Here is a 26,373-nt window from a genome sequence, read left to right on the forward strand (position 1 = left end):
TTGTTGTGTGGAAATGTGTGTTGTCCTTCATACAAAACATAGGCCTCTTAGAGGATGGTATGGTGTTCGCAGTTGTGAACATTTGATAAGTTGATTCCTTTTGTGGTCATGTTGTGGAGTTGTAGAGGACTAATTAGTGACTGTAGAGTTTTGAACTGAGAAGCTTCATAAGCATCTATGTGTTTTACCTTGCAAGGAAACAGGATCCCAAGGTATCAGGTCATAGAATCACAGAATATCCTGAGCTGGAAAAACCCAAAAGGATCATTGAGTCCAACTCCTGCCACTCCACAGGACACCACAAGAACAGCACCAGGTGCCAGAGACCTCTGTCAGGCTTGGTGGCATGACTGCTTCCCTGAGGTGCCCATTCCAGTGCCCAAAAAACCTCTGGGTGAAGAGTCTTTTCCGGATACCCAATGTAAAACTCCTTCTTTTAGGTCCAGTCATTGGTCACCACATAGAAGAGATGCAGTGACATTGTCTGTCCCTCCTCTTTACCTCATAAGGAAGTTGTAGACTGCAGTGAGGTCTTCCCTCAGTCTTGTCTTCTTCAGGCTGAACAAGCCAAATTACATCAGCTGCTCCTTGGTACTTGAGGTTTGGGCCTTCCACCATCCTCATGGCCTTCCTTTGGACCCTCTTCATTAGCTTTATATCTCTCTTATTATGGCACCCAGAGCTGCCCCCAGCACTCAAGGTGAGGCTGCCCCAGTGCAGAGCACAGCAGGACAATCCCCTCCTTTGCCTGGCTGGCCATGCTGTCCCTGATGCCCCCCAGGACATGCTTGGCTCTCATGGCTGCCAGGGCACTGCTGATTCATATTCAGCCTTCTGTTGACCAGGAGCTCCAGGTCCCTTGCCATGGCACTGCTTTCCAGCATCTGATTCCCCAGTCTTTACATCAAGGGTTGCTGCATCTCAGGCACAGGATTTGGCATTTGGCTTTGTTAAACTTCGTACCTTTGATGATGGCCGAGTCTTCCTATTTTTCTAAGTTTCTCTGTAGGGTCTCTTTGCCTTTGAGGGAGTCAACAGCTCCTCCCGCTTTTGTATCATCTGCAAAAGTAGTATCCCTTCAAGTCGTTCTTCAAAGTCTTTAGCGAATGTAAGCCAGCAATGTGCAATTCCAGCCCAGAAAGCCAACTGCATCCCGCGTTGCAGCAAAAAAATGTGGCTCACAGAGTGAGGGAGGTGGTTCTCCCCCTCTACTCTTCCTTCATGGGACCCTACCTGGAGTTCTGTGTCCAGGTGTCGGGAAGTGTAAGAAAGACATGGACCTGTTGGAGTGGGTCCAGAAGATGGCCTTGAAGAAGCTTACACAGAGCACCTCTCCTGTGAAGAAGGCAGAGAGAGCAGGGAGACCCCATTGTGGCCTTTGACTATCTGAAGGGGCCTTATAAAAATGAGGGAGAGGGACTTTTTGTATGGGCACACAGTGGCGGGACAAGGAGCAGTGGTTTTAAACTTAAAGAAGGTATGTTTAGATTAGCTGTTAGGAAGAAATTCTTTATAGTGGGGGTGGTGAAGCACTGGCACTGGTTGACCAGAGAAGTTGAAGATCTCTATCTCTGCAAGTGTTCAAGGCCAGGTTGAACTGGGCTCTGAACAACCTGATCCAGTGGAAGGGGTACTTGCACATGGCAGGGAGATTGGAACTAGATGATCTTAAAAGTCCCTTCCAACCCAAACCATTCTGTGATACTGTGTTTAAGAGCACGGGGCCTAAGGAGGAGCCCTGCGGAACCCCACCAGTGACAGGTCACCAGCCTGATGCCACCCCATTCACTGTAACCCCTTGTGCCTGACCCATCAGCCACTTGCTCACCCAGTACTTGATGTGTTTACCCAGCTGTGTGCTGGACATTTTGTCCAGAAGGATCCTGTGAGAGGCAGTATTGAAACCTTCACTGAAATCCAAAAGGATTGCATCAACTGGCTTCCCTTGATCAAGTAAGTGGGTTCGTCTGTCATAAAATTAGGTTAATTCTGACAAGAAGGACTTTCCCATCATGAACCTATGTTGGCTGTGACCGATGACTGCATTGTCCTTCAGGTGCTTTTCAGTACCTCCCAGAATAGTATTCTCCATAATTTTGCCAGTCACTGAAGTGAGACTGCCAGGCCTGGAGTTTCCAGGCTCATCCTTCTTGCTCTTCTGGAAAACTGGGACATCAGCCAGGTTCCAGTCACCTGGGACCTATCTGGATTCCCAAGACTGTCCAAAAAGGTAAGAGACATCACAATGAAATCAGCCAGCTCTTTTGAGTCTTCTCAGATGAATTTCATTGGGCCTTCTAGATTTACAAGGAACTGGGAGTTGATCATTCTCACAGCCACTGTCCTCCAACTCAGGGCCCTGGGACCCATTAATCCATCATTGGCATTGAGGACAGAGGTAAAGGAAGCATTAAACATCTCTGCCATGTCCATGTCCTTGTTTGTGAGATGACTGTTCTCATCCTCTAAGAGGAATGTTATTGCTCCACTGTCTTCTGCTATTAATGCGTTTAAAACCCCTCTTTTTATTGTCGCCCTCAGTCGTGGCCAGCTTCATCCCCAATTGAGCTTCAGCATGACAAATTTTCTCCCTGCAGTGGTGAGCAGCATCTCTGTGATTCTCCCACATCACCTGACATTACTTCTGCTGAGCCTACACCCTCTTTTCTTGCCTCTACCTCCCAAAGAAGATTCCTGCTCAGCCAAGCCATCTTCTGCCTCCCCTGCTTGACTTCTGGCATTTGGGAATTGCCTCTTCCTATGCCCTTAGAAGATGGTGGTTAAAACATGACCAGCACTGACAGACCCTAGCACCCACAGAGCATTTTTCCAGGATACCTCACTGACTGATCCCCTGAGCAGCCTGAAGTCTGCTCTCCTCATGTCCAGAGTTGAGGTTTTGCTGGTGCTTTTCCTTCTGTCAGCAGCTTTTGAGCTTGATTATTTTGTGGGCACTGAGGCCAAGAATGGGCGCCAATCACCATGTCACTCATGAGACCCTCCCTGTTAACAAGCATAAAATCAAGGACAGCATCTTTGCTAGACAGCTCTCTTAGGACTTGAACCATGAAGTAGCATCCAGATGTTTTAAGAATCTCCTGGACTTGATTGTGCCAGCTGTGTGGTCTCCCTGATTAACATCTGGCAGGTTGAATTATGCCATAAGGAAAAGTTTTAGGGTTTCCCTTGGTCACTTGAGGAATTGATCTCATTGTTGTGCTTGTATGATCTATAGCAGCCTCCCATGATCACATCTTCTTTATTTGTTTATATCTTAATCTTAACCCAGAGTGTCTCAATCTTGCTGTTGCCAGTTGTAAGCTCCATACATTCTTGTCCCTCTGTTATAAACAATGCTATACCCCTAATTTACCTGCCCTGCCTGTCCTCATGAAGAGCCTGTAAGCATCCAGCATGGCATGCCAGTCACAGGACTCATTCCACTGAGTTTTTTTATGTCAGTGATTTCATATTTCTGGCACTGGGCCAAAGCTTCCCCTTGCTCCTTTCTCATGCTTGTGGTTCGTTGTAGCCTACATCCCATGGAGCAGATAGAGTGATCTCACTTCCTCAGGTTCTGGTGTGCCATCCCATTGCTTATTACTGAGAAGCCTGGTTTTATCCCTTCCTGCCTTCCAATCTAATTCAAAGCTCTGTCAATGAGCCCTGCTAGCTCTTGTGGTAGAACCCTTTTTCCACTCCGCAAAAGGTACATACCTTCAGGTATCAGTACGCTGTTGTAAAAAAAAAAAAAAAAAGCAGATTATGCTGATGACATCCGATTCTGGAACCACATGCCCTGGGAAGCAGCAGACTTCTCTGTGACTTGGGTGTGGTCTGCATAGCAGGTCTTGTCTGCACAGCAGACTTCCCTTAAGAAGGGAGTCACCTGTATCAACTACCCTTTCCTTTTAATTAACAGGGGCAGTCGTCATGAGGGTGGCAGGCTGTCTTACTCCAGATAGTTCCCCCATCCCAGAAAGACCTTTGTCTACCTCATCAGTTGACTGTCCGGCCCATTACAGAGCATCATACTTCTTGTAAATGGTACAAGTTCTATTTGTTGTCTTCAAGTTTTCAGGAGGAAGGGTGTTCTGGTTAGTGTGGCCAATGGCCAGCTTCCAGTGTTTGTGCTCAAGAGACCTCTGCCTTCCTGCTTGGTAGGGTTCTGAGTCTGCCTGCATCTTCTCTTCAGTGGAGTTTGAGAATAGCCTGTCAAACTCTCACTCATTCTCACAAGTACTGCACAGGCTGTTCACTTCACCCGTGGCTCCTTAACCTGGCAACAGCTCACTTACAATAATACACCTTCTGTGACAGGAGTGATGGTCAGCCCCAGCCTTATGGAGAGGCATCAGGCACTCCTGGCAGCCTGAGTCCTGAAGAGCTTCATCTGCCAATGGGTAGTCTAGCTGGCTGAAAGCTTCTGATGTGGCTGGTGCAGTGAGTTCAGGGGGCATGAGCTCTGTGGCATGTCAGAAAACCACACCTGAGGGAGCATTCACTAATAAGAGAATGCCCTTCTTCTCCAACTACTGGGTCTGTTCATTGCCTCTTGTTGGCTGCTCCCAAGTGGTCATATGGGAGTGCAACCAGTGTGCCCTGGTCACATTCACTCTCACCATTTGAGAGAGCTGGAGCAGCTGCCGTCCTTTCTGGCTGCACTCATGCCCGGTCAGCTGCTCTAGGGCAAGCTGCCAGTCCCAGGTGGGTGTCAGTGCTCCCCTCTGGTTCCCCTGGCTCCAGCCCTGCTCACTGCTGTCCATGGCTCCACAGTGGAGCTGTTTGCCTCGGCAGGGGGTGGTTGGGGGCAGTGATGCCGTGTTCCGACCCATCGCTGTCACTACTGGCTCTGCCCACTCAGCCACTCCAGGGCAGGCTGGTGGAGCCCATGTATGTCTCAGCGCTCTCGGGCAAGTGAAAAAAAAAGTTCTGAAAATAGTCTTAATAATCCTTTTAATGTTTTCACTCTACTACCATGAATTTTACAAGTACAAATTTCAGGCTAGTCACAGCTGTTAAGGGAAAGATTTTTTAACATATAGGTTACAGAGATGTCCTGCTCTTTCCTGCTTTTAGTAATTACTGTGCTGTGCTTGGCCCACATGGCACATCTGGTGATAGCAAGTCAGTTCAGCTGTATTTCTGATAGATGTTTCGCATAGCACACCAGCTGCTTTGTTCTGTGGGTACCACACAAATGTCCAGAAATTGAAGAAATTATCAAGATCCTTATGTTTATAGTGGGCTTTTAGAAGGATGGTCAAGCTAATGGGCGACATTAAGGACTGTGTAAGCATTTTCTGCTGGTGACAGGTTGCATGTGTATTTGTGTGTATGTGTATGCGTGTGTGTGTGTGTAACAACTGATTTTATTAAATTTTTTGCCATACCCCTAATGTCACATAGAAATTGTGGTTTTGTTTTTGTTTTGTTTTGTTTTTGTTATTAGAGCTATTCTGCTAATTGAAAAGGAGACAGAAAATAGATGTCCACGCCTACAGACCCTGGCGCCATGCCTCATCCTGGTCCTTCCCCTGGACCAGGACCTTCACCTGGACCGATTCTGGGACCTAGCCCAGGACCAGGGCCGTCTCCTGGCTCCGTTCACAGCATGATGGGGCCAAGTCCTGGTCCGCCCAGTGTCCCACATCCAATGCCAACAATGGGGCCTACAGATTATCCACAGGAAGGCATGCATCAAATGCATAAGGTAATAGTTTATTACAAGTGAACCTTTTTTCCCTATTTTCTCCACTGATGAAAAGAGTTACTTAAACTGCACATTTAGACCTGCTTAAGTGCTTCTATAAATCACCTCCAGAACTTCAGCTATGCTCTTACTTCTTTCTTTCTTACTGAAGATTATTATTGTATCAGATTAAACACTGCTTCCTTGTTCCTGGTACTACTTTGGAGTATAGTTAGTAGTTTGGAAATGTTAATTTGTAAATTGTACTTTTCAGTAAGATAGATGTTACTAGGGAGAAAAAAATGAATGATAGTGTTAAAACTTTAGGGCACACCATTCTAAGCACTTTTTTCTCTTTCTTCTTGTCTATGTGGATGTAGCATGTGTTTTTTTCTGACGTGGTTTTTAATTTTGAATGAAATTATTGTTCTTTTCCTTAAAAAAAAGAAAACAAAAAAAAAAACCCCAAAAACAAACTTAACCCACTTTAAAGAATTTCTATTACAAATTTGTTTACTCTTTCATATTGAAAATGTGGTTAAAAAACAAGGCTTTCAAGTTATTTTATAAGGACTCCATCTTGCAAAGGAATATAAAACATATGACATATCATGATGATCTATCATGTAGAACATGTCAATAATCGTACTTCTGTGGTTATTGTTATACACTTAAAATTAGACTATGTGTGCTTAGACTCTGTGCTTAGACTATCATTAATGTTTTTTGCTTTGAGGAAATACTTGCCTGTGTGGAAATTCCTTTGTGAGTACATTTTCTTTATGTATTGTCATTTTTGTTTGGTTGTGTACCAGAGATTCAGAACCCAGAATAATTTTGATTGCAGTGATGTTCTACTCAGAAATACGTAGTAGCAGCTTACAGAGCCAAGATATTGAAAACATTTTGACAGCTATTGTTGATTCCACCAGGAATTGTTATATGCACAATAGAGAAAAAATTACAATAAAAAACTGTTTTAAAGTGATAGAAACATGTTTTCATTTTCCTCTTGAAATTACATCTTCATTTTGACACTCTCACATATGGATCAGTTTCATTCATTAAAAGAATATCCAATCAGTAGGGACATGACATCACCTTATTTTACATGAAGAACTAAAAATATTGTAATAACAGAAAGACTAGATGACGTGAAGGAGGCTGTGATCCAGCTTTCCATTTGCACTGACCTGCTGTAATCTCTGAGAGGTCAGTATGTGCAGTAACTATAACATTTGCGTTTGAATCTTGACGTGTCTGATTTAGCTGTTAGCCAGATTAGACATTTGCAGTTGGCATTTTTTTGTTTGTTGAGTCAGTTACAGCCCAGCTTTTCAGAACTCTGTCACTAGACTTCATAGCCAGGGTTCTCACTTCATTCCTTTCAATTTTTCTTGTACCTGTAGAAGAAGGTGGCCCCAGGAATTTTTCATAGATCAGCTGAATACTTCACACATTGTTTGTAATTGATATATCCTGTTATACTGTTATATCAGGCAGTCAATCCTATGGTATAGTTAGAAACAAACCAACAAATGTCATCCCACAACATTTCTTCAGGGACTTCAGAGAGCATCTCATAAGATTCTGTGAGCCAGAGCAGAAAGTCTCCCATTGAGGTGGCATTGAAATATTTTGTAAAATGTGCCACAAAGAGTCTGGATAGCCTATTCAAAGATGATCATTCAGTATAGTTACAGTAAATTACCTTTTCTATACCTTGGTTCTGATAATGGAATAAAGACTGTAATTTCACAAGTCTTTATTTTTTACTAGCAGCAAGCTTGCTGTTGTCTTTTACATTTCTACTTCTGAGGTTCCAGTATGCCTTCACACGTGTGTGATTAACCTGGAAAATGGGTCTGTTGACTTGATACAGGTGAAAAAAATAAAAAATGAAATAAAATCTTACTTAATTTTCAGTCTATATGAGGTTTTAGGTCTGTTTTTCTGTGCAACTCCAGAAATAGCGTATTGGGATAACTGTTGGAAGGATATAAGAAATGCTGTTGAAGGGTGCCTCTAGATTATTTTGCAAATCTTACTGGAGTGCTGTTCATGAAATTAAAAAACTGGTCAGCCACCTGTAGCTGGACCAAATAAACATTTTCTTTTTGCTTAAATAAAATATGCTGACTTGCAAGCCATGATATATCATAACACTGTTTTTTAATGAAATGCAGTAAAAATGGGGGATTGCACCAGAAGTGTCCCAGTTTCGCAGTTGCTCTGTGGGATACTCATGTATGCACTGGCATTTAACTCTTCCTTTTAAAATTCACATGCTTAAGTGAAACAACTGTGTTACATGTTTGACTAGCTTACAAATGATAATATCATGCAAAAAGCTTTAAAAAAATCCAAAAGATCAAGCAATACCTAAAACTGATTGAAACAAATTTATAATAATAAATAATAATTCCTAAAGCATGTTTACTTAAGAACTGTTGTTATGAAAATTAAAGATTGTATATTCACTTAGTAACCAGAAGACCTTTCCACGGGAAAATTTACTATTAGTTCACATAACACAGTTTTCACAGAAGCAATAAATTAACTGCATTTCTTGCTGGTTTCTTAAGGACTGTCAACCAAATTTCCAGCAAAATACAGGTCCAGATTTTACTAAAGTGTATCTTGGATGCATCACAACTGTGTTTAAGAAGGAATACTCAAGAAGTCTGTCTGGGATACTGCTAAATGGACAAACTGTAACAGCCTCAGAGAAACTGGTGGAAGTAATACTTGGAAGGATGTTAAACTGAAGGATATTAAAAGAAAGCATTGCTACCTTCCTTGCCCTAGTCTTACTTTTCTTCTGCATCCACATAGAAGCTCCTCTGGGGAAGAGCGAGGTTACCTGGTTTTAGTCTGAATTGATAAAGCCTTTGACAGTCCCCCGCAACATTCCTTTCTAGATTGGAGAGAGATGGTTTTGATGAGTGGACTGTTGGATAAGAAAGTGGTTGGACAGTCACACCTGGAGGGTAGTGGTCAGTGGCCCAGAGTCCTGATGGACACCAGTGCCAAGTGGTGTCCTCAGGGGTCTGTATTGGGACCAGTGTTACTTAATGTCTTCATTAATGACATAGGCAAGGGGACTGAGCAGGTTTGCAGATGATACCAACCTGAGTGGTGCAGACACTGTATGAAGGATGGGATGCCATGTAGAGAGACCTGGACAAGCTTGAGAAGTGGGTCCATGGGAATCTTAAGTGTTTTAACAAGGTGCTGCAAGGTGCTGCACCTGGGTTGGGGCAGCTCCTCATATCAGCCAAGGCTGAGGATGAAAAGATGGAGAGCAACCCTGCTGAGAAGGGCTGGAGGGTGCTGGTAGATGAGAGGCTGGACCAGAAAGCCACATGTGTCTTGGGCTGCATCCAAAGCAGCGAGGCCAGCAGTGCTGCATCAGCTCTGGGGTCCCAGCACAGGAATGACATGGACCTGTTGGAGTGAGTCCAGAGGAGGCCACTAAGCTGATAGAGGGATGGAGCGCCTCTTCTGTTAGGAAAGGCTGAGAGGATTGTGTTTGTTCAGCCTAGAGAAGAGAAGGCTTTGAAATGACCTCATTGCAGCCTTCCAGTACCTGAAGGGAGCCTGCAAGAAAGATGTAGAAAGACTTTTTACAAGGACAGGTGAAAGAGGGAATGGTTTCCAACTGAAAGACAGGAGGTTTAGATTAGCTACTAGGAAGAAATTCCTTCTTGTGAACATAGTGAGGCATTAGAACAGGTTGCCTGCAGTAGCTGTTGATGTCCCTTCACTGGAAGTGTTCAAGGTGAGTTTGGATGGGACTCTGAGCAACCTGGTCTAGAGACTGCCACTGTAAGGGGTTTGGAACTTGATGATCTTTGAGGTTCCTTCCATCTCAAGCCGTACTATGATGCTATGATACAGCCTTCTGTTATCTTCTTATATGCTAGCTGGACCACACAATTTTAGCTGCTTAACCTCTGATGTTATGACAACATTTGTAGCTTGTTAAGTTGAATGCTCACTTGAGGGATGGATGGAGTACTATGAGCTCTTGGTTTATTTTCTCTTCCATTTAATTGTAACCTGATGCATAATCACTCCTTTTGTGAATTTGTAATGGGATATACTGTAAATGACTGCTGACTGGAATAATTAGAATGATGTCATGGGGAATATTACTGGTTTTGGTGAGTGAGATAAAATTTGAGGGAGAGAAAAAATTCTTCAGAAATACAGTAGTTTTTACTAAATATGTTAGTTGTTCACTCAAATGTTCCATTAAAACAGAAGGCAAATGGTTTCCCATTTCGGATATTATTGGGTAATAGATTAGACAATGAAATGGAAGTATTTCTGTCATGGTCCTGGAAGTAACAACATGCAACTTCAGTAGGCATGTTCCTTGCTTTTTGTTGTTGTTGTTGTTCATGTCTACATTAGTAGAAAAGAAAGGAAGTATTGCCAACCTTGAAAAATCAACAGAGAACTTAATGTAAAATGGTGATTTTGTGATTTTTTTAGAGATTAATAGAATTGGTGGCCAAAAACTACTAATTCCTGCTGCAAGAGATACAGTCAGGCTGGATGTCCATCAGGGATGCATTCAGTTATGCTGTGTAGTTATGTGGCAGTTACATGACAACACATTGCTGTTCGCCCTCTGTAATTCTGTTGTCTTAGAAGCTGTATGGTCTACAAGAAAACTAGTCTCAGTACTCAGTCTTTGATTTCAAGGCTAGAGGTTTTTTTGCTTGATTTTTTTTAATAAGGTGGATTAAAACAAAAGAAAAAAAAAAAAAAAACACAAAAACCCAGACTCTGTAATGTCACAGTTTACCTGAAAATAGGTCAAACTGTGATGCATCTGTGAAAAGACTTTAGTTGCTAAATTCAGAGTAAAAGCACTGTAGGCAAAATTTTCCTTATGCATTAGACATTATGTAAGTCTGCCAAGTCTATAGGCTTGTAATTAGCCTACAGTTGAAGTTCATCCCTCATTCTTTTTCTGTAAGCATTGTTTATTTGGCCTGTTCAGTACTTATTTCCTTACTTATGGGGACCAATCAAAACCATAATTTCTACTCTAAGTTGAATATGTCTCAACTTCCTGTTTCCCTTCTGTTCTGTCATAAAAAGAGTACCCCATTGTGATAGTAGTGCTTTATTGGTAATATAAGTTACTTATCCCAACAACGTTTTTGTGGAACATAGCTTTAATAACTTAGAGAGGACTGAAGAATTTACAGAAATTACATTGTGTTCAGATACCCTCTGTAATTTTTAACCTGTTGCATAGATTTAGAGTTGTCCTCTCACTCTGTAACTATACAGTGATTTAGAAAAGTTACCAAAAATAACTGTTCCTCAGTTCTTGTAGGTCACTGCTGTCCTCTGCTGAATTGTGTTTCCTATTGTATATGGTTTTTTCATAGCCAGTAGAGGTTCTTTTATATAAAATACATTCTTGGATGTGCCAGTCTCTGCATACATTAGCAATTATGCAATCATTACAACTACTTTTGACTTCACAGAAGTTCATGCCATCTTCATCTTTTGTATTTTTGCTAGTAAAAAGCTGATTTATGTGTTCTAATGAATTTAGTTTTCAGTTTTTTCACCACATAAGTAAATACATAGATGCAAACCCCTTTCTTGCTATATGTGTAGTCTCCCTTCCATTAGACTTGAAGCATTTCAATTTGCTACACTTGTTTTCGTGTCTGTATTTTTTTAATAATACTTTTTTTACAAAAATCTGTTCTTTTGATCAATGATCTCCACAGAAGCATGCCTTGAATAAAGGTTTTCTTCCATAGTCATGTTACTACCTTTCTGTTTTTGATTGATTTAAAAAAAAATTTCCTTTGTCAAAGGCCACATACTCGCTTTTCTTTTCTCTGTGGCTCTTTTTTAACTGCCAACTCCTTTCCCCGTGCTCTTTATGCTGGTACTTCTGATGTATGCATGCTGTGTGCCTTCTTACTCCCACCCAAGCTGTTTGCATTCCCAGAGGTTTCATGGTTGCCACCTATTAGTGCAGTGAAACCCATCCCTGCAGTTACATGTGCCACAAATGTACAGCTAGAGACTTCTGTTCTGGAGATCAGATCAAGTTACCAGCAAGTCTCCTCCTCTTGGTAGCCATAAAGATACCATGGCAGCCAGCACATACCATGACAAAATAAGAATGCGTCCAGCTTTATAGGTGTTTTGGTTTCTGTAATAGTCAGCTCATGCAGACAGAATGTGAAGCGAGAGTTCTCTTCCGCACTAGCTGTCTTTGTAAGAAGGGATGAAGAGAGAGGGAGGGATCTTCATGCCTCAGAAAAGGGCACTGGGATTTACTTGGTTCGCAAAGTGGAACTATTTTTAATGTGTCAGTCATCTGTGCCTACATTTCTACACCATATCCCAAGTTCTTGTATTTAAAAATAGCTTCTTGAGTAGTATGTATTTTTCTGATACAGTTTCTTTTCACAAACATTTTTATACTGTCATGATAATTAAATGATTTGGTGAAACATGAAAAATTTATTTTATTTTTCCTTTTCTATAACTTTCCTCCTTTTAACCCAAACTTCTGATAAGAAAAAATGATAGTGAAATCCTTAAGAAATGCTGAACAACAACAAAAAATTCTGTGTGTTTAAAGGTGTTTTCAGTCAAATCTGATGATTGCAATTGAAAGTAGAAATTTTATGTGAAGGGTTTATGAAAATTGAAATTTAGAATTATTTTTTCTTTTGTAGAAAGGGTGACCTTTGTTTAGTTCTGTTGAAATTTAGTCATGTGCAACAAACTACTCAAAAATAAGAAACGTGACACTTCTTTTCTATGAGCTGATGTAGCTTCCTGCACACTGGTTTAATTAACTCCCTACATTTTCCTCTGGAATAAGTTATCTTTAGTCTCTTTTTAAAAAGAAGTCTCAATAAAGAGATGTACATTTAGATAAAACAGACCACGAGGTCTCCATTCGCAGTAGTGTTTGCAAGAGCAGCATTTAGTGTGCATGCATGCATGTGTTAGAGTGGGACAGAGGCGTATATTTCTGTAGGGAGAAGGTAAGCGATGCCAGTCTCTTCCTTCCAAACACAAAACCTTACAGAGGTCTGTTAGAAGTTAATTAGCTTAATCCTTTCCATAGTTAGGAATATGATAAAAGTTTTGCTTTCATGGAAAACTTCATTGTTTCTTGGGGACATCTTTCTTCCAATGTTACTTTTCCCTTGTTTTCACTTTCAGAACTCTTCAGTTTTTCTTATGGAGCCTTTTTCAGTGCCCAGAATGCCTTCAGCATGTTTTTTAGACTCCAGGCTATCTTTTCTACACTCTCTAAGGAGAGCACGTGGAACTGTTCTGTGTCTGAAGTACCATGGGAGCTCTAGTTTTAGAGGAGCGTATGAGGGGACAGGCGCTGTAGGGAGCACAAGTATTGTTTTCCCTTCCTTGACTGCCTATCCTTGTTTTTGTTACTTCGTGCAGTGTCACCCTTGTTTTTGAAGAGAAACAATGTTGAGACATTCCAGTAAAGCAGTGACAGAAAGGGCAAAGTTTGGGCTAAAAATAACTCAAGTTAAGACACAGGCTCTACTTTCATAAGTTAGTGTGTGTTACAATGCTTTGTAATATGAGGCCGATACAGGTTATGTGTTTGTATTTGGACAGTTTACCTCCCTGCCATTGCCAAACAGTTCATAAGGGGAAAAAAGGCAAAAAGGAAACAAGGGACAAGCAGTCTAATAATGTTCTATGGTTTCCTAAATGTGTAATTTCAGGGCAGAGGTTCCTGGGTTTTATTTATTTTGAATGACTGCTGAAAGAAGTTTTTCCTCTTCATGTATTTGTTTAGATTTTGAGTTAGTCATTCATATTTCTAGAGTGGATTTATATACTATCTCTCTCTAAATACTTATTTTGTTTTCACAGTCTATTGATGGCTTGCATGAAAAAGGAATGGTTGAAGATGTTCACTGTGGCTCCATGAAGAGTATGCGACCTCCTCATCCTGGAATGGGTCCACCTCAGAGTCCAATGGACCAGCATAGCCAAGGTTTATCCATACTGTGCATGCTCTATGATTTTGGTGCCTCTTGTTCCACAAAGAGTCCATAGTTTCATGTCACAGATTGCCAGTTATTTCCCGTCAGCTTTGTTTGGAAAAGTTGAACAGGGCAAGGCAAATAGCTGAATTGCTTTGCTTGCTGGAGTATCCATTAGGCAGGTATTGGAGAAAAGCTAAGGTTCAAGTCTGTGGCTGGGGCAAGTCTATCACAGATTTCAGTTTGCATCTCTAAAGAAAAAAACCCATCAACTTACTTATTATCTTAAATGGCTGCTGTGAATGTAAATACATTTTAATATGATTTACTATCATCAAGTGCTGATCAAAGTACTTTCCAATGTTTTTTATGCCAGAAGATAGAAACTCTTTTTAACATATCGCTCTGTGCGTTCTTTGTGTCTGTAGGTTGGAACATAAAAGGACATGCATTCTATGAGCAGCTTGGTATTCTGGAGATTTGACTAGAAACACCTGCTAGTATTAATAAGTTCAACAGCAGACAAAACTTTCTATGTTGCATGCTTAATTATTTTACAACAACTTCTGAAGAATCCCAAATGATATTAGACTCTTGGTGTGACACACTCTGTACAGATCTATTAGGAGGTGGTCCTGAACTTCTTTGTGCTTTTCAGTGGTATGTGACTGAAACTCTAGTCTTTAACTTGCCAGCTGAATCCCAGTCTAGGACCCAGATAATTAGAAAGTAATGTTTTTCCACTAAACCTTTCAGTATCAATTAAGTAAAATAGAACTGACTTTGCAGAGACAAGTTCTTCATTAGGTAAAACTTCCTCTTTTGTTCATTTCAACAAAATGTAAGCATGATCATCTGAGAGACAAAGTTTGCTTGTCTTTGCATTTAGAGGGAACTTCTGCTTAGGATGAAAGGAAAGAGCATTTGGTCTAAAGATGAAGATGGGACAGTTCATACATTATGTACTGAAAATGCAGGAGCATAGGTTGCAAATGCTTCAAATACAAGTAGCTTCTGAGTTGTTTTCTCCTTTTCTGTGCTGCCTCAGGTCAGATTTCCAGGTTATTTTGCACTGTAAAAAGATGATTGATTGTATTAATAGTAACTTTGTCAGGATAGATACTACAGGTTCCTACTCTCTTTTTTTTGTATGCCAGCAACTGTTACAATGTAAACAGAGATTACTAGAGTTATTATGTGGAGCAGGCTTTTAAAAGAAATGGTCAAAAACATCTCCCGATGCTCTAATATTCCAGATATTTTTTTGACATTATAGAGGACTGTTTTAGCTTTCATTGACTCTGTGTCTCCGTTTTTTTTTGTTCTTCCACGACTGTCTTTTCCATAAAAAAGTGGTGATGGCACTTGATGCTGTTCTGATACCTGCTGGGCAAAGTCCCATCTACTAGACTTGTAGGTTTTTGCCATTAGTGTTGAGGTCCAGGGTAGAAAACCAGGTTCCTTGATAGCCTGTCAGCCTATTAGATATTTTTTGTCTGATTTCCCACAACATTAGAGAAAGCACACTTGTGTTTTTACAAATTCTCTGGAAATATACAGTATGGTTAATGAGAGTTTACCCATGCCCACACTCATAGCAAAAGGACAGTATGACTTCTCTGAGAATGCATGGGACGATGCCTGGTAACTCTTGAAGTCCTGACAGTCTTGGGTTGGGTATGGTAGAAACCAAGGCTTACTATAACGTTCACTTCCTCATGGATGTCTGATAGTTGAGCTTATAGTACACGGTTGTGTACAATTTTTAACAATGTAAATGTCAAGTAGAAATGATACCTCATTAGTTCTAGGTCTGTTTTTTTCATGGCTATTGTTTGTAGTCCTCAAGTTGAAGTAGATAAATATGCACTAATTGATGTTTTTGGAGGGCATTTGAGGGAAAGTAGCTGAATAAGTCCAAAACCCCAGGAAAGGGATTGCTTTAAATTTCCCCATTAATGTGGGAGCTTAGGAAGAATGGCCATGTGTCATTAAATATTGTTGTAGGTAAAATAAAAATTTTGTCTCTCTTTATGTCTTTGTGATGTTGCCTGTAATTCAGACCATCAAGAACAGTTTTCTGGAAAAATCACAGAATCATAGAAACATAGTATGGTTTGGGTTGGATGAGGATCTTTAAAAGTTATTCTCTCCAGCCCTTTTGCAGTGAACAAGGACATGTTCAACTAGATCAGAGCCCTGTTGTTGTTCAGAGTTGTTCAGTGCCCCATTGAAAGTGACTGTGAATGTTTCCAGGGATGGGGCGGGGCATCTACCAACTGTTCTGAGCAATCTGGCCAGAGTTTCGTTAGCCTCATTTAAAAAAAAAAAAGTCTTCCTTACATCTAATCTGAATTTATTGACTAAAACGATTCCGCCTTGTCCTGTGGTACTGTCCTTGTAAAAAGTCTCTTTGCAGCTTTCTTTTAAGCCTCATTCAAGTATTGAAAGACCACAACAAGGTCTCCCTGGAACCTGCCTTTCTCAGGAGGAGCAACCTCTATTCTCTCAGTCTGTCCTCACAGGAGGGCTGGTCCATCTCTCTGATCATTGTGGTTTCCTCTGAATCCTGTCCAACAGGTCCATATCCTTCCCATGCTGAGGAGCCCAGAGCTGATGCAGCACTGCAGGTGGGGTCTCAGCAGAGCAGAGGGGCAGAATCCCCTCCCTGGTTCTGCTGGCCATGCTGCTCTGGATGCAGCCCAGGATGCCATTGGCTTTCTGGGCTGTGACCACACAATGACAGCTCATGTGAAGCTTCTTGTCCTCCTGTATCCCCAAGCCCTACTCAGCAGGGCTGCTCTCAACCCCTTCATTCCCCAGTATGTATCAGTACTGGGGTTTGTCTTGACCTTTGTGCAGAACCTTGACCTTGGACTTGTTAAACCTCATGGAGTACAGGTTGTCACACTTCTTGAGCTTGTCCAAGTCCATCTGAATTGCATAAAGTCAGCCTTTAGTCTGACAAATTTACTATTATATATTACGTAAATATGATACAATTATATTATTTTTATATACTAGTCAAACTAGTCTGTAATTTTTCTGGAGGCCATAAGCTAAATTCTTCATTAAAATGTCAACTGGTCAGATACAGTATTTGTACAGTTGTCAGGAAAAATGATCTTAGCCCATGTATGGGGCTTCTCTGTGCATTGTTAAAGCCAGTAGTTTGATGATAGACACAACCTTGTCTGCTTGGTTTGTTGTAAAAATTCCTTGGCTTGTTACTGTATGATACTGTGATTTAAGACAAAGATATCACTAAGTAAAATCAATATAATCTGCATTAAATATATTATGATAATTAAATGACAGATTATAAATTTAACTGTAACTAGAAGATGATCATCCAATTGTTGATTTTTCTAGTCTTCTAGAAGTCTGTTTTGGTTGAGTGCTGTTCAAGGTATTTGTGATCTGGAAAAAAGTTTGAAGTCAGTACAAATTAAAATTTTATATAACACAGAGGTTTAGCAGTGAGTAATAAATTAGTTGGTTACAAAGGCTGATTGGAGTCTGAGAAGAATGTACTTATTTTTCTAGCATAGGTTTTAGCACAGCCAAGAGCAATGCATGTAAAGGAGCGAAATAGTTTGCTGTGTAGTAGTATAAACTGTGTCATAAAAAGCAGTCTATACTGCTAAGAGGAGTGTGTTTGTTTTATCGTAGAGAATGTTAAGATCCATTTTTTAATTTGTCTGATGAGAGAGTTAAAAGAATACTTCATCAGTCTGCACATTCCCAGACAGTAAAAGGGCTTGTAATTGATGAAGCCTTTAAAGGGGAAAAAAAGAAAAAAAAAAAAGCAGTGTATTTTGCTATCTGCAAAATTGCCTGCAAACTATTTGAATTCAAAATGTGTTCAAATAGCTGTATTTTACTTAATGAAGATATTTAACCTATGGAACAAGGATTACCCAAGTATTTGTGGAAGATTTTGTATCATACAAAAGCTACATCAGCACTGGATGTCTTTGTCATGTGTCCCATAGACCAAAGGGAGAAGTTTGTTTAGAGGTCAAGAGTCTGGTCTGTTTTGGAAAAGCTAGGTAGACTATTGTAGCTGTAGTGGTCCCTCATTGACAGAAATCTGCCTGTTCACAGGCTCCAAGATTCTGAAAAGGACTGGTAAGCTAGACTGGGAAACAACGTATTAACATTTTTTGACAATGGCACAGTGGATAGTCTTCATAAAATGCTTCAGTACTTAGAAATCTGGGTGGAATACTTGTGATGAATCCATAGGCTGTTGTCCTTCTGTATGCAGTTTACAATGGGAAGTGGTCACAAAATGAGATTTCATTTAAATGCCAGATGTTCCAATAGCAGTCTTTTTAGTTCTTTTTAGTAATTTTGTGTGCAAGTAATTTACAACTAGGACTGCAGAAATAAAATTGTTGAAAGGTCTTACACTGGCAGGCAGTGGGAAAAATATTTGTATTTAAGTACAAAAGCAAGATTTTTTAATAAAATATATACTTACAAATGTGGGTGATAAATTAGAAGTAAATTGGCAACTGCACATGCAATTGTAGATATGGTTATGTAAATAAAGCATACAGTTGTGAATGAACAAGAGAAAGTTGATACAGAATTTTGGAAGTAATGATTCTTATGTTAGGAAATAATTAACTATCCTTTTCTGAGGTGAAATGAATTATGAGCAAGTCAGAAACATTTGAAAGCTAAATCTGCAAGAACTGTGTCATTTTACTTAAGTGCCTGTTCACTGGTTGTATGGTAATTACTGTTCTGAGATTTTTGTATTTTTTAACCAACAGTAATTACAAAGTTAAGGTATGCAACTTTATTATTTAGTTTCTCTGTTTATTTTTTTATTGGTGCTCAGTGAGATGCGAGTCATGCAGAAAGAATGTTTTACTAGCTCAGACAGATCATCACATTTTTATTGTGTACTGCAATAGGATGATTTTCAGAAGTCTGAATATATGGGTGAAAATACTATGAGTTGGTATATTTCTCCTCAGCAATTGCTCCTTCCAGTCTTACTACCAAATTGGAGAAAGGGTAACATTCCTGGCTAGTTTTGGTGACAGATTCTCTTTTCTTGAACTTATGTACAGTGATGCTCCTGTTTAGTGTTAATGCCTTTGTTTTGATGCTAACAGGTTAAATGAGTGGAAAATGCATTGCTCCAATTTCATATTTAGCTGTTTAAGTAGTAAGCTTACTACATGTTGCTGATTTTGAATTTGGTTAGAAACTGTCTTCCGGCACTGTGAGTGAACTGTGGTGAATTCTGCAGTATTTATATGAGTATGAAAATGAGTATTTATATGAGTATGAGATTTACTGTAAAAAATGGTTAAGCTTTTAAACAGTTATCCAACAGATTAAAATCATGGTTACAATTGACTTTTGAAGGGGATTGGATAGAAATTGGAAAGACAAGCCAATTATTTATATAAAATAAAATACTTGTATTATAAAAACTTCATAAAAATATGTAAATGGACTGGAATAAACAATTTCTGTGGTTTTCTGTGATTTGTAAAAGTTAAATGAAGTTACTGTGATACAGCAGTGAAATACAGGCCAATTTGAATTGTTCTGTTTGTAAGTGGAAACATAAGGTCTGAAGGAATTTAGCGTTCTGGAACTTGATCTATATTGCTTTTTATTAGTCATGCAGTATTTGTTGAACTTAAAAAGACATGCCATTTTTTAACTTGTAGAATTCACAAATATACTGCTGCTTCACAGGTAATGTTCATTGTCCCTATTGTTCTTAAATTAGTTGCATTTCCTTTTCTGAATTCATTAAGAATTTTAAAGATGAGGAAAGACCTACCACTTTATTCATCTGCCTGCCAGTGTAAGACCTTTCAACAATTTTATTTCTGCAATCCTAGTTGTAAATTACTTGCACACATGACTTCTCTTTCTTCTTTGTTCAGTTTCACAGTAACTGGTGTTAACCCTGGCCACACTACTGAGAGGGAAATTTTATGTTTTGCTTGCCTTAGGAAAGTTTGTAGCCTCAATCTGACATGATCATACTTTTCACTGTGTTCCAAAACACTGTGGTTTTGTACTCTGTGTGTGTACTTGATTCTAATTTCTTTTTTTTTAAACTAACTCCAATTGATGATTGAAGTGATAGTTCAGCGAGTTACACAGCTATATTTCTTCAGTCCTGTCCATATCTTCCAAATCCAAAAATCTTCTTACAGTCATATTCTTGAGTACAAATATACCTTTTCTGTTGGTTTTAGTATAAAGATGTGACCTATATGTTCCTCAGACACTTTCATTGTTTAAGACTTTGTAAATTTTAGTGGCAGTTCAAAACCTCTGTTAAACATTCCAGTGTTTGGACTGCCAAAACTTTGATTTTTTTTCTGTATCTTTACTAGGTTTTTGAATTAATTTGTAGGTGTTCTTTCCATTTCATTATAGCATTAAAAGTGTTGAAAAAAGGGTCTCAATTTTTAGCACTCTGATTTTCCAGCTTTAAAACAGAAAAGAAAGATGTTATTGTTTCTGTTATCTGAAGTGAAACAAAAAACAATTAAAGCAGAAACATTGTGTACACACTGCCCTCCAACAGTACTTGGAGAAGCGTTAGAACTAGGATTTCTTCCAATGTTCATACTGTAAAGAATATACATTGTTTATGACATGCTGTGTTGTATTTTTGCTGGACAAGTTGATGCCAAAGTGGGATTAAATATGGTTCTGATTATGCGTTCAGTTAGGAAAACTTGAGAAGAGTTTCTGATGTAGCCTCTTCTATGACCCATTGAAGGATTATGGGAAAAACAGACAGGACTCTCCTCAAAGATGCACAGTAAAAGTAGAGAAGTAATGTTTACAAATTGTGTAAGTGAAATTCTGATGGGACTTAAGGGAAAGGAAATTCAGCATTACAGTGATTAGAAGTTACCGTCATTTGAGGTTTTCAGAGCTCAGTTAGACAAAATCTGGAGAAACCTGATAAAGCTTAGAAATTACCACAGTTTAAAATTACAGACAGGGTTGTTTGGCCTCCCTTTCCTGGTATTCTCTGTGTTGTTCAGAACTGTAGGTTACTGTTGTCCTTTAATGGTGGGACATATAATTTTAGGGGATGTTCTCATGTACATGCTTATCTGTGTTAGTGTCTATGTGTAATAAGATCGGAAAAAAAGCAAGGAGTATAAATACTTTATTTGGACAGGCTTGTGACTGTATCTTTTTTCACTGTCATAATATGAAAGTTTTCACACTTAAAAAAAAAATTTCATATAGCATCACAAAATTTACATTGTGTAAATGCCGCATTTTAGCATCTTTACAAGAAGTTTGGAAGGATTTTGTTCTTTCCTGACTTCATGGAATTCTTTTAATTCTTCTTCTTCCCAAGCACAGTTTTCCGTTATTAAAAATGCTAATGCAGAGAACTTGGAGGAAGACAGAAGGTATAAGTAATAAATTCATAATTGGAAAGATCAAAAAATGTCTGCTTTTGAAAACTCCTCTTTGCAAAACTTTGTCACAGACTTAGCAACTTGAACTGTCAGGACTGAAAACAAATATTCAACATCTTAGACCACTGTTCTAAACTTTGTAGTCCAGATCCATTTCAAGATATTGAGTCTGAAACGTATCAGTCATAAACGAATTTAAAACTTGGGCAGTATAACTTGGGAGGGACAGAAACCATTTTTTCAAAAGCAGTTCAGAAAACAATGTCATTCCAGTTAGGTGCCATTTAAAGTAAAACCTGAGATTTAGAAATGTAATAATGGATAAACATTGCAATAAACCTCACTTTGTAGTATAAACCAGTAATGCAGTTGCATATTCTTTTGTTTTGTTGTGGTATGATGGGCATTTTTTTTAAGCAGTGTGCTCAGCAAGAGGGATTTGTAGCTTCCCCTCTTCTCTTAAAATAATAACGAGATAAAAGTAAATTATGGATAAGTGGAATAAACTTGAGTTATTTATCATACTTTTTATCACCAGCAAGGGATGTATAGACAATTTTTATATTGAACTAGTATATAGCTCCAGTAGTTCTAACTTTTTAATGTCTCTTCCTTTTCTTTGAACTTCTCCCCTCATTTTTCTCTTGAACTATGTAACTTCTCCTATTCTTTCCAAAATCTTTTCTCCAAAATTCTTTCCATCATCTTTTCCCATGGTCATCATCTTTAGTTTGAATGTTTCTGTCTTATCTGATCTTTTCCTATCACAAATCCCCTTTTCCCCACTGTTCTTCTATCTCATTTTGTTTGGGGTTTTTTTTAGGAAAACTGAAATCCTTTCTTCTTTTTCTTCTGTCTCATACATTTACAACTTTTATTTAAGTTGAGCACAAATTTCAGTTCTTTGGCACTCTAATCTCTTCACTGGTTAAAGTTCTAGTGACTTGCAGCTCCTGTCATCCCAGAGTTGAGAATGAGCAGTAGAGACTACTTTGAGGTTTTGCCTATCTTGTCTTTACTGAAGGGTCAGTAAGAAAAGTGAAGAGCGAGCAAAATTTCTTCTGTGATCTGTACTACATATAGATGAAATAGAAGTTTTTTCACTTTAAAGTGACAGGAAAATTGGGAAAAGAGTAGATTGGGTGTCACAGAATCATGAATTGTATCATGATCTTTGGAGTTATGATCTTTGACTTATGAACATGGAATATGAAAATGAGCCAGAAGAGTTTTAGATTTTATGAATTTTTTTTAGACTTTTCCAATTTGTGAGAAGATTATTTGTGTTCCACAATACCAGAGCAAAGTGAGTAAATATTGTTACCTCTTTTTCACTCTTGGTGGATAAAATCCCCAAAAACTAGCTGTCTGTTGTGCTTTTTGGAGCTCAAGAAAATATGTAGTAGGTGTAATTAATAGTCAGGATTAAAACCACTGCATTTTCAAGTGGTATAGTAAGATATAAGCACTGTTCATTTCAGAACTGTGATTGGTCTTGACATAGTCTTCAGCAGCTTCTTCAGACGGTGATTTTTGTGCTTGCAGTTGATGTTCCAAGTTGTTGAGTATCCAGACAGCAAAAGGTATTGAACATACTTTGTCTGGCTCAAACCTTTAATCTGTATAAACTAAAGAGTAGTTGTATGGAAAGTGAATACCAATTATTTCTACTTCTATATGTTGGTGAGTGTTGGCAAAGAGGGCTTGTAGAAGTGAATGGATATTCCTTGATGTGTGTGCCTCAAAATAAACTTAGGCTATTAAGCTACAAACTTAGGCAGACTTCATTGCATATGTTCTACAAAGAAACATTTTTCCATAGTTCTAGTAAATAATGCTATATCCCCAGGCTTCTGTGTTATATTTCATGTTTTAGTTTGTCTTACTCCAAATATGCAGGTAATTGTTATATTTAGGAATTATTGGACTAAATAACTGTAGTTCTTCTTAAAGAAGAGCTCCTGAGGCTATCTTGATATCCCAGGGAATTTGGATTGCACTTTTGTCTTCACAGAAAATCCTACAGCTATCCAGACCTCAGAGAGATACTTTTATACTTTATATACTGTTAAAATACTGGATGAAATTCAGGTTTAACTAGCAGAGTGGTAACTTTATGATTCTTCTACCTGTTCTAGGTTATATGTCTCCACATCCATCTCCACTAGGAGCACCAGAGCATGTGTCCAGTCCAATGTCTGGAGGAGGTCCAACACCACCTCAGATGACTCCCAGTCAGCCAGGACCCATTATAGCAGGAGACCCCCAAGTTATGAATCAGCCTAACAGAGGGCCTTCCCCTTTCAGCCCTGCACAGCTGCATCAGCTGCGAGCTCAGATTCTAGCATACAAAATGCTGGCTAGGGGTCAGCCCTTGCCAGAAAACCTCCAGCTTGCTGTCCAGGGCAAGAGAACCCTGCCTGGCATTCAACAGCAGCAGCCTCCCAGTGCCTTCAACAGGCAGTCTGGTAAGTGAATCTTCGGTAAGAGTCATTGCTCAGGCAATTCTCGAAGTTCTACCTGTGATAGATTAAGAAATGGGTACTGTGCAGGGCTGTAATTTGGAACTGTATTAAGCCTTAGCAAGTGCATGAAACACATCTGTTATTAATAGGATATTGTCAAAATAGAATACTAATAACTGAAATAGAAGTTATTTCACTGTGCGGTACTGTATCTGTCCTGCTATGCTTGACAGTTTTTGAATGTTAATTGTACTTTACTGATAGCAATTCCCCTTGTTTTTCTTACGGTGAATTTTCAGTCTCCTGTTGGTATGCAGGAAAGTAGATAAATAATCTGGATCGAGTTGACTGATTATTTAGGTTGTTGAAAATAAACCACATACAATGTGGTTAAGTGCAAAACATAAGAAAAAGGAAGTGTGCTTACTTTTTTCTCACAATGGTGATAGATGTTGCAGTGAGGTAAGCAAGCACATTTTGGTCCTAAGAAAACTCTTACATTAAATACCCTGAACCTGTTAGTTTCTGAACACTTCCATTACTGAGTTTGTGTTAGAATCAAGGGTTAAGATGATACTGTTTCTTAAGTTTTAATAATGTCACTGTTCACTTCATTTTGGTGGATATGGCTTTGCTACCAATTAAGTTGGATTTTTTCATGAAACATGATTTTAGATATATGTATTACTTTCATATGTATTAATGATAAAAACTACTTAAATCCTTACTTAATGAAGAAAAGCACTACTTGCCTGAATAGACTAGCATGCTAGAAAGCAATGATTTTTGAGTCTTGGAAATATTTTGTGTTTCAGCAAATTTTATTCCTCTGTCAAATTGCAGGTATTGGATTACATGCAATGAGTGGCACTGCTGCTGGACCAGGGGCTGCACCAGGGATGCCTGGACATACAACTGCCATTACCCCTAAAACGTGGACTGAAGGTATAGTGGGAAAAGGATGTGGGGGAAAGTAAAAAGGAAAGGTAAAAAGTTGTGCAAGAAAAATAGTGTAACTTCTACTGTGTCTAAGATTTTAATCAAGGAGAGTCTAACCTTTCATTCATATGGAAGAGACCCACATGAAATTACTGCAGTTTTTAGACAGACCGAACATGAAGCACCTTTTTGCAATCAGAATGAAATCTGTATGTTTTCTGAGGAACATGCATAAAACTTAGTAACTTATGTTCTGAGTATACTTAATTGTAGCAAGCTTGTCTTTCACCTTTGCTACTGTAAAAGAAGTTCTCAAATCATGGTAGAATTCTGCTGTTTCCTTCTGTATATTTTGTTCTTTTGGAATCAAGTGGCTTTGAAGGATCAGTGCAATATTTGAGATCAAATGAATGCTGCAACTTTTTCGCCCATGTCTTCAAATATATTTGTCATTCATTGCACAGTCATTCAGCTTCCCGGATTCCCTGAGAACTGAGGTTGCACAGAGGTTTTTGATGGGCTTGCTTTTTTTCCTTCTTATAAGCTGAAATGCAGTATAGCTGCATACAGAATCTACAGCTTGTGCTCAAGTTCCTTTTCTGGAGTTTGATGCAGATGTGTGAATGACAAATGGTGATCTCTGTATATTTCAGGATGTTGGTTTGAATCAAGATGGTTGGTTGATTACAAGATTGCAGGTGTACTTTACAGTTGTTTTCCCTAGCTTAAGTGACTATGACTCTTGAGATAATTAAAGCAGCATCTTTATTTTAGCAATGTCTGTTGACAGTGAATTTGTGAACATCTGAATGCATGGTAACTTGTCATAATGAAATTCTAAAGTCTATGACCTTTAGAGACTGTAAATGACAGGTACCATTTTTATGTTAACGGAGGTGTTGCTTTTCAAAGTGATTAGAATAATTGCGTTCCTGATATTTTAAATAAATAAAATTAATGGGAGATCATAGTGAAACAAAAGCTATTTATATGTGGCAGGTATTTCTGAATACAGTTGGAAAATTTTCATATGGTTATCAAGTTCTGGTAGAGGTCTGAAATCAGGCCTAGTTCTGCTTGTTTCCACGTTGTGGTTAGATGCTTTTTTTTAACTGCAAGGATAGTGAACAAGAGGCAGAATGAGGTCTTGGATTTGGAGGAAGTCAGTTCTACAGCTGTTTCATTTCTGGTAACACTAGAATTAAAAGTCCACAGAAATAGCAAAAGGAATGGCATTCATTATAAAATTTCATGTGTTTTGTTTTTGTTTTGGCCATTTCTTGCAATGTATGGTATACTTGCATTTTAGTATGCCTGTTTCAAAAAACAGAGTGTAATCTCAGTGTGCCTTTTCTGGTGATTTTGAATGTTTATCTTACCTTCATATCTTGTATTCAGAAAGCCATCTTGATTTTCTTCCTGCTTTCCATATTTCATGTTATGAGTCAGTACTGTTCATGTTTCAGGCCAAGCCCCAGATATGAGCGTCTCCAATGCACAGCAAAAGCTTCCAGCACCAGCTCCTAGTGGGAGGCCTTCTCCTGCTCCTGCTGCTGCCCAGCCTGCTGCCACCATGCCTGGGCCCTCTGTACCACAGCCCCCGCCAGGACAACCTTCACCCATTGTCCAGCTGCAGCAGAAGCAGAACCGCATCAGCCCTATCCAGAAGCCCCAAGGACTGGATCCTGTTGAAATACTCCAAGAACGTGAATATAGGTAAGAGTGAATAACAAGATTAAAATTATCCTTGTTTTTCACATCCTTAACTGGAACTCCTTGCAATCAGCTACTGTAGTGGTAATAGTGTAAACAAAGTTTCCAGG

At 39.1% G+C, this 26,373-nt stretch overlaps 1 protein-coding gene across 1 annotated transcript in view; it reads left to right on the top strand.

The window, feature by feature from the left end:
* SMARCA2 (SWI/SNF related, matrix associated, actin dependent regulator of chromatin, subfamily a, member 2) overlaps nucleotides 1–26,373 on the top strand; it is a 116,502-nt gene that overhangs the window by 7,656 nt on the left and 82,473 nt on the right. The window contains exons 2-6 of the mRNA XM_036402793.2: nucleotides 5,453–5,713; nucleotides 13,601–13,724; nucleotides 23,285–23,614; nucleotides 24,455–24,556; nucleotides 26,017–26,266. Of these exons, the coding sequence (XP_036258686.1) occupies nucleotides 5,489–5,713; nucleotides 13,601–13,724; nucleotides 23,285–23,614; nucleotides 24,455–24,556; nucleotides 26,017–26,266 (1,031 nt within the window). The 5' untranslated portion in view covers nucleotides 5,453–5,488. The remainder of the gene's footprint in view (nucleotides 1–5,452; nucleotides 5,714–13,600; nucleotides 13,725–23,284; nucleotides 23,615–24,454; nucleotides 24,557–26,016; nucleotides 26,267–26,373) is intronic.

This window comes from Molothrus ater, chromosome Z, assembly GCF_012460135.2.
Source record: "Molothrus ater isolate BHLD 08-10-18 breed brown headed cowbird chromosome Z, BPBGC_Mater_1.1, whole genome shotgun sequence".
Classification (NCBI taxonomy): Eukaryota; Metazoa; Chordata; class Aves; order Passeriformes; family Icteridae; genus Molothrus; species Molothrus ater.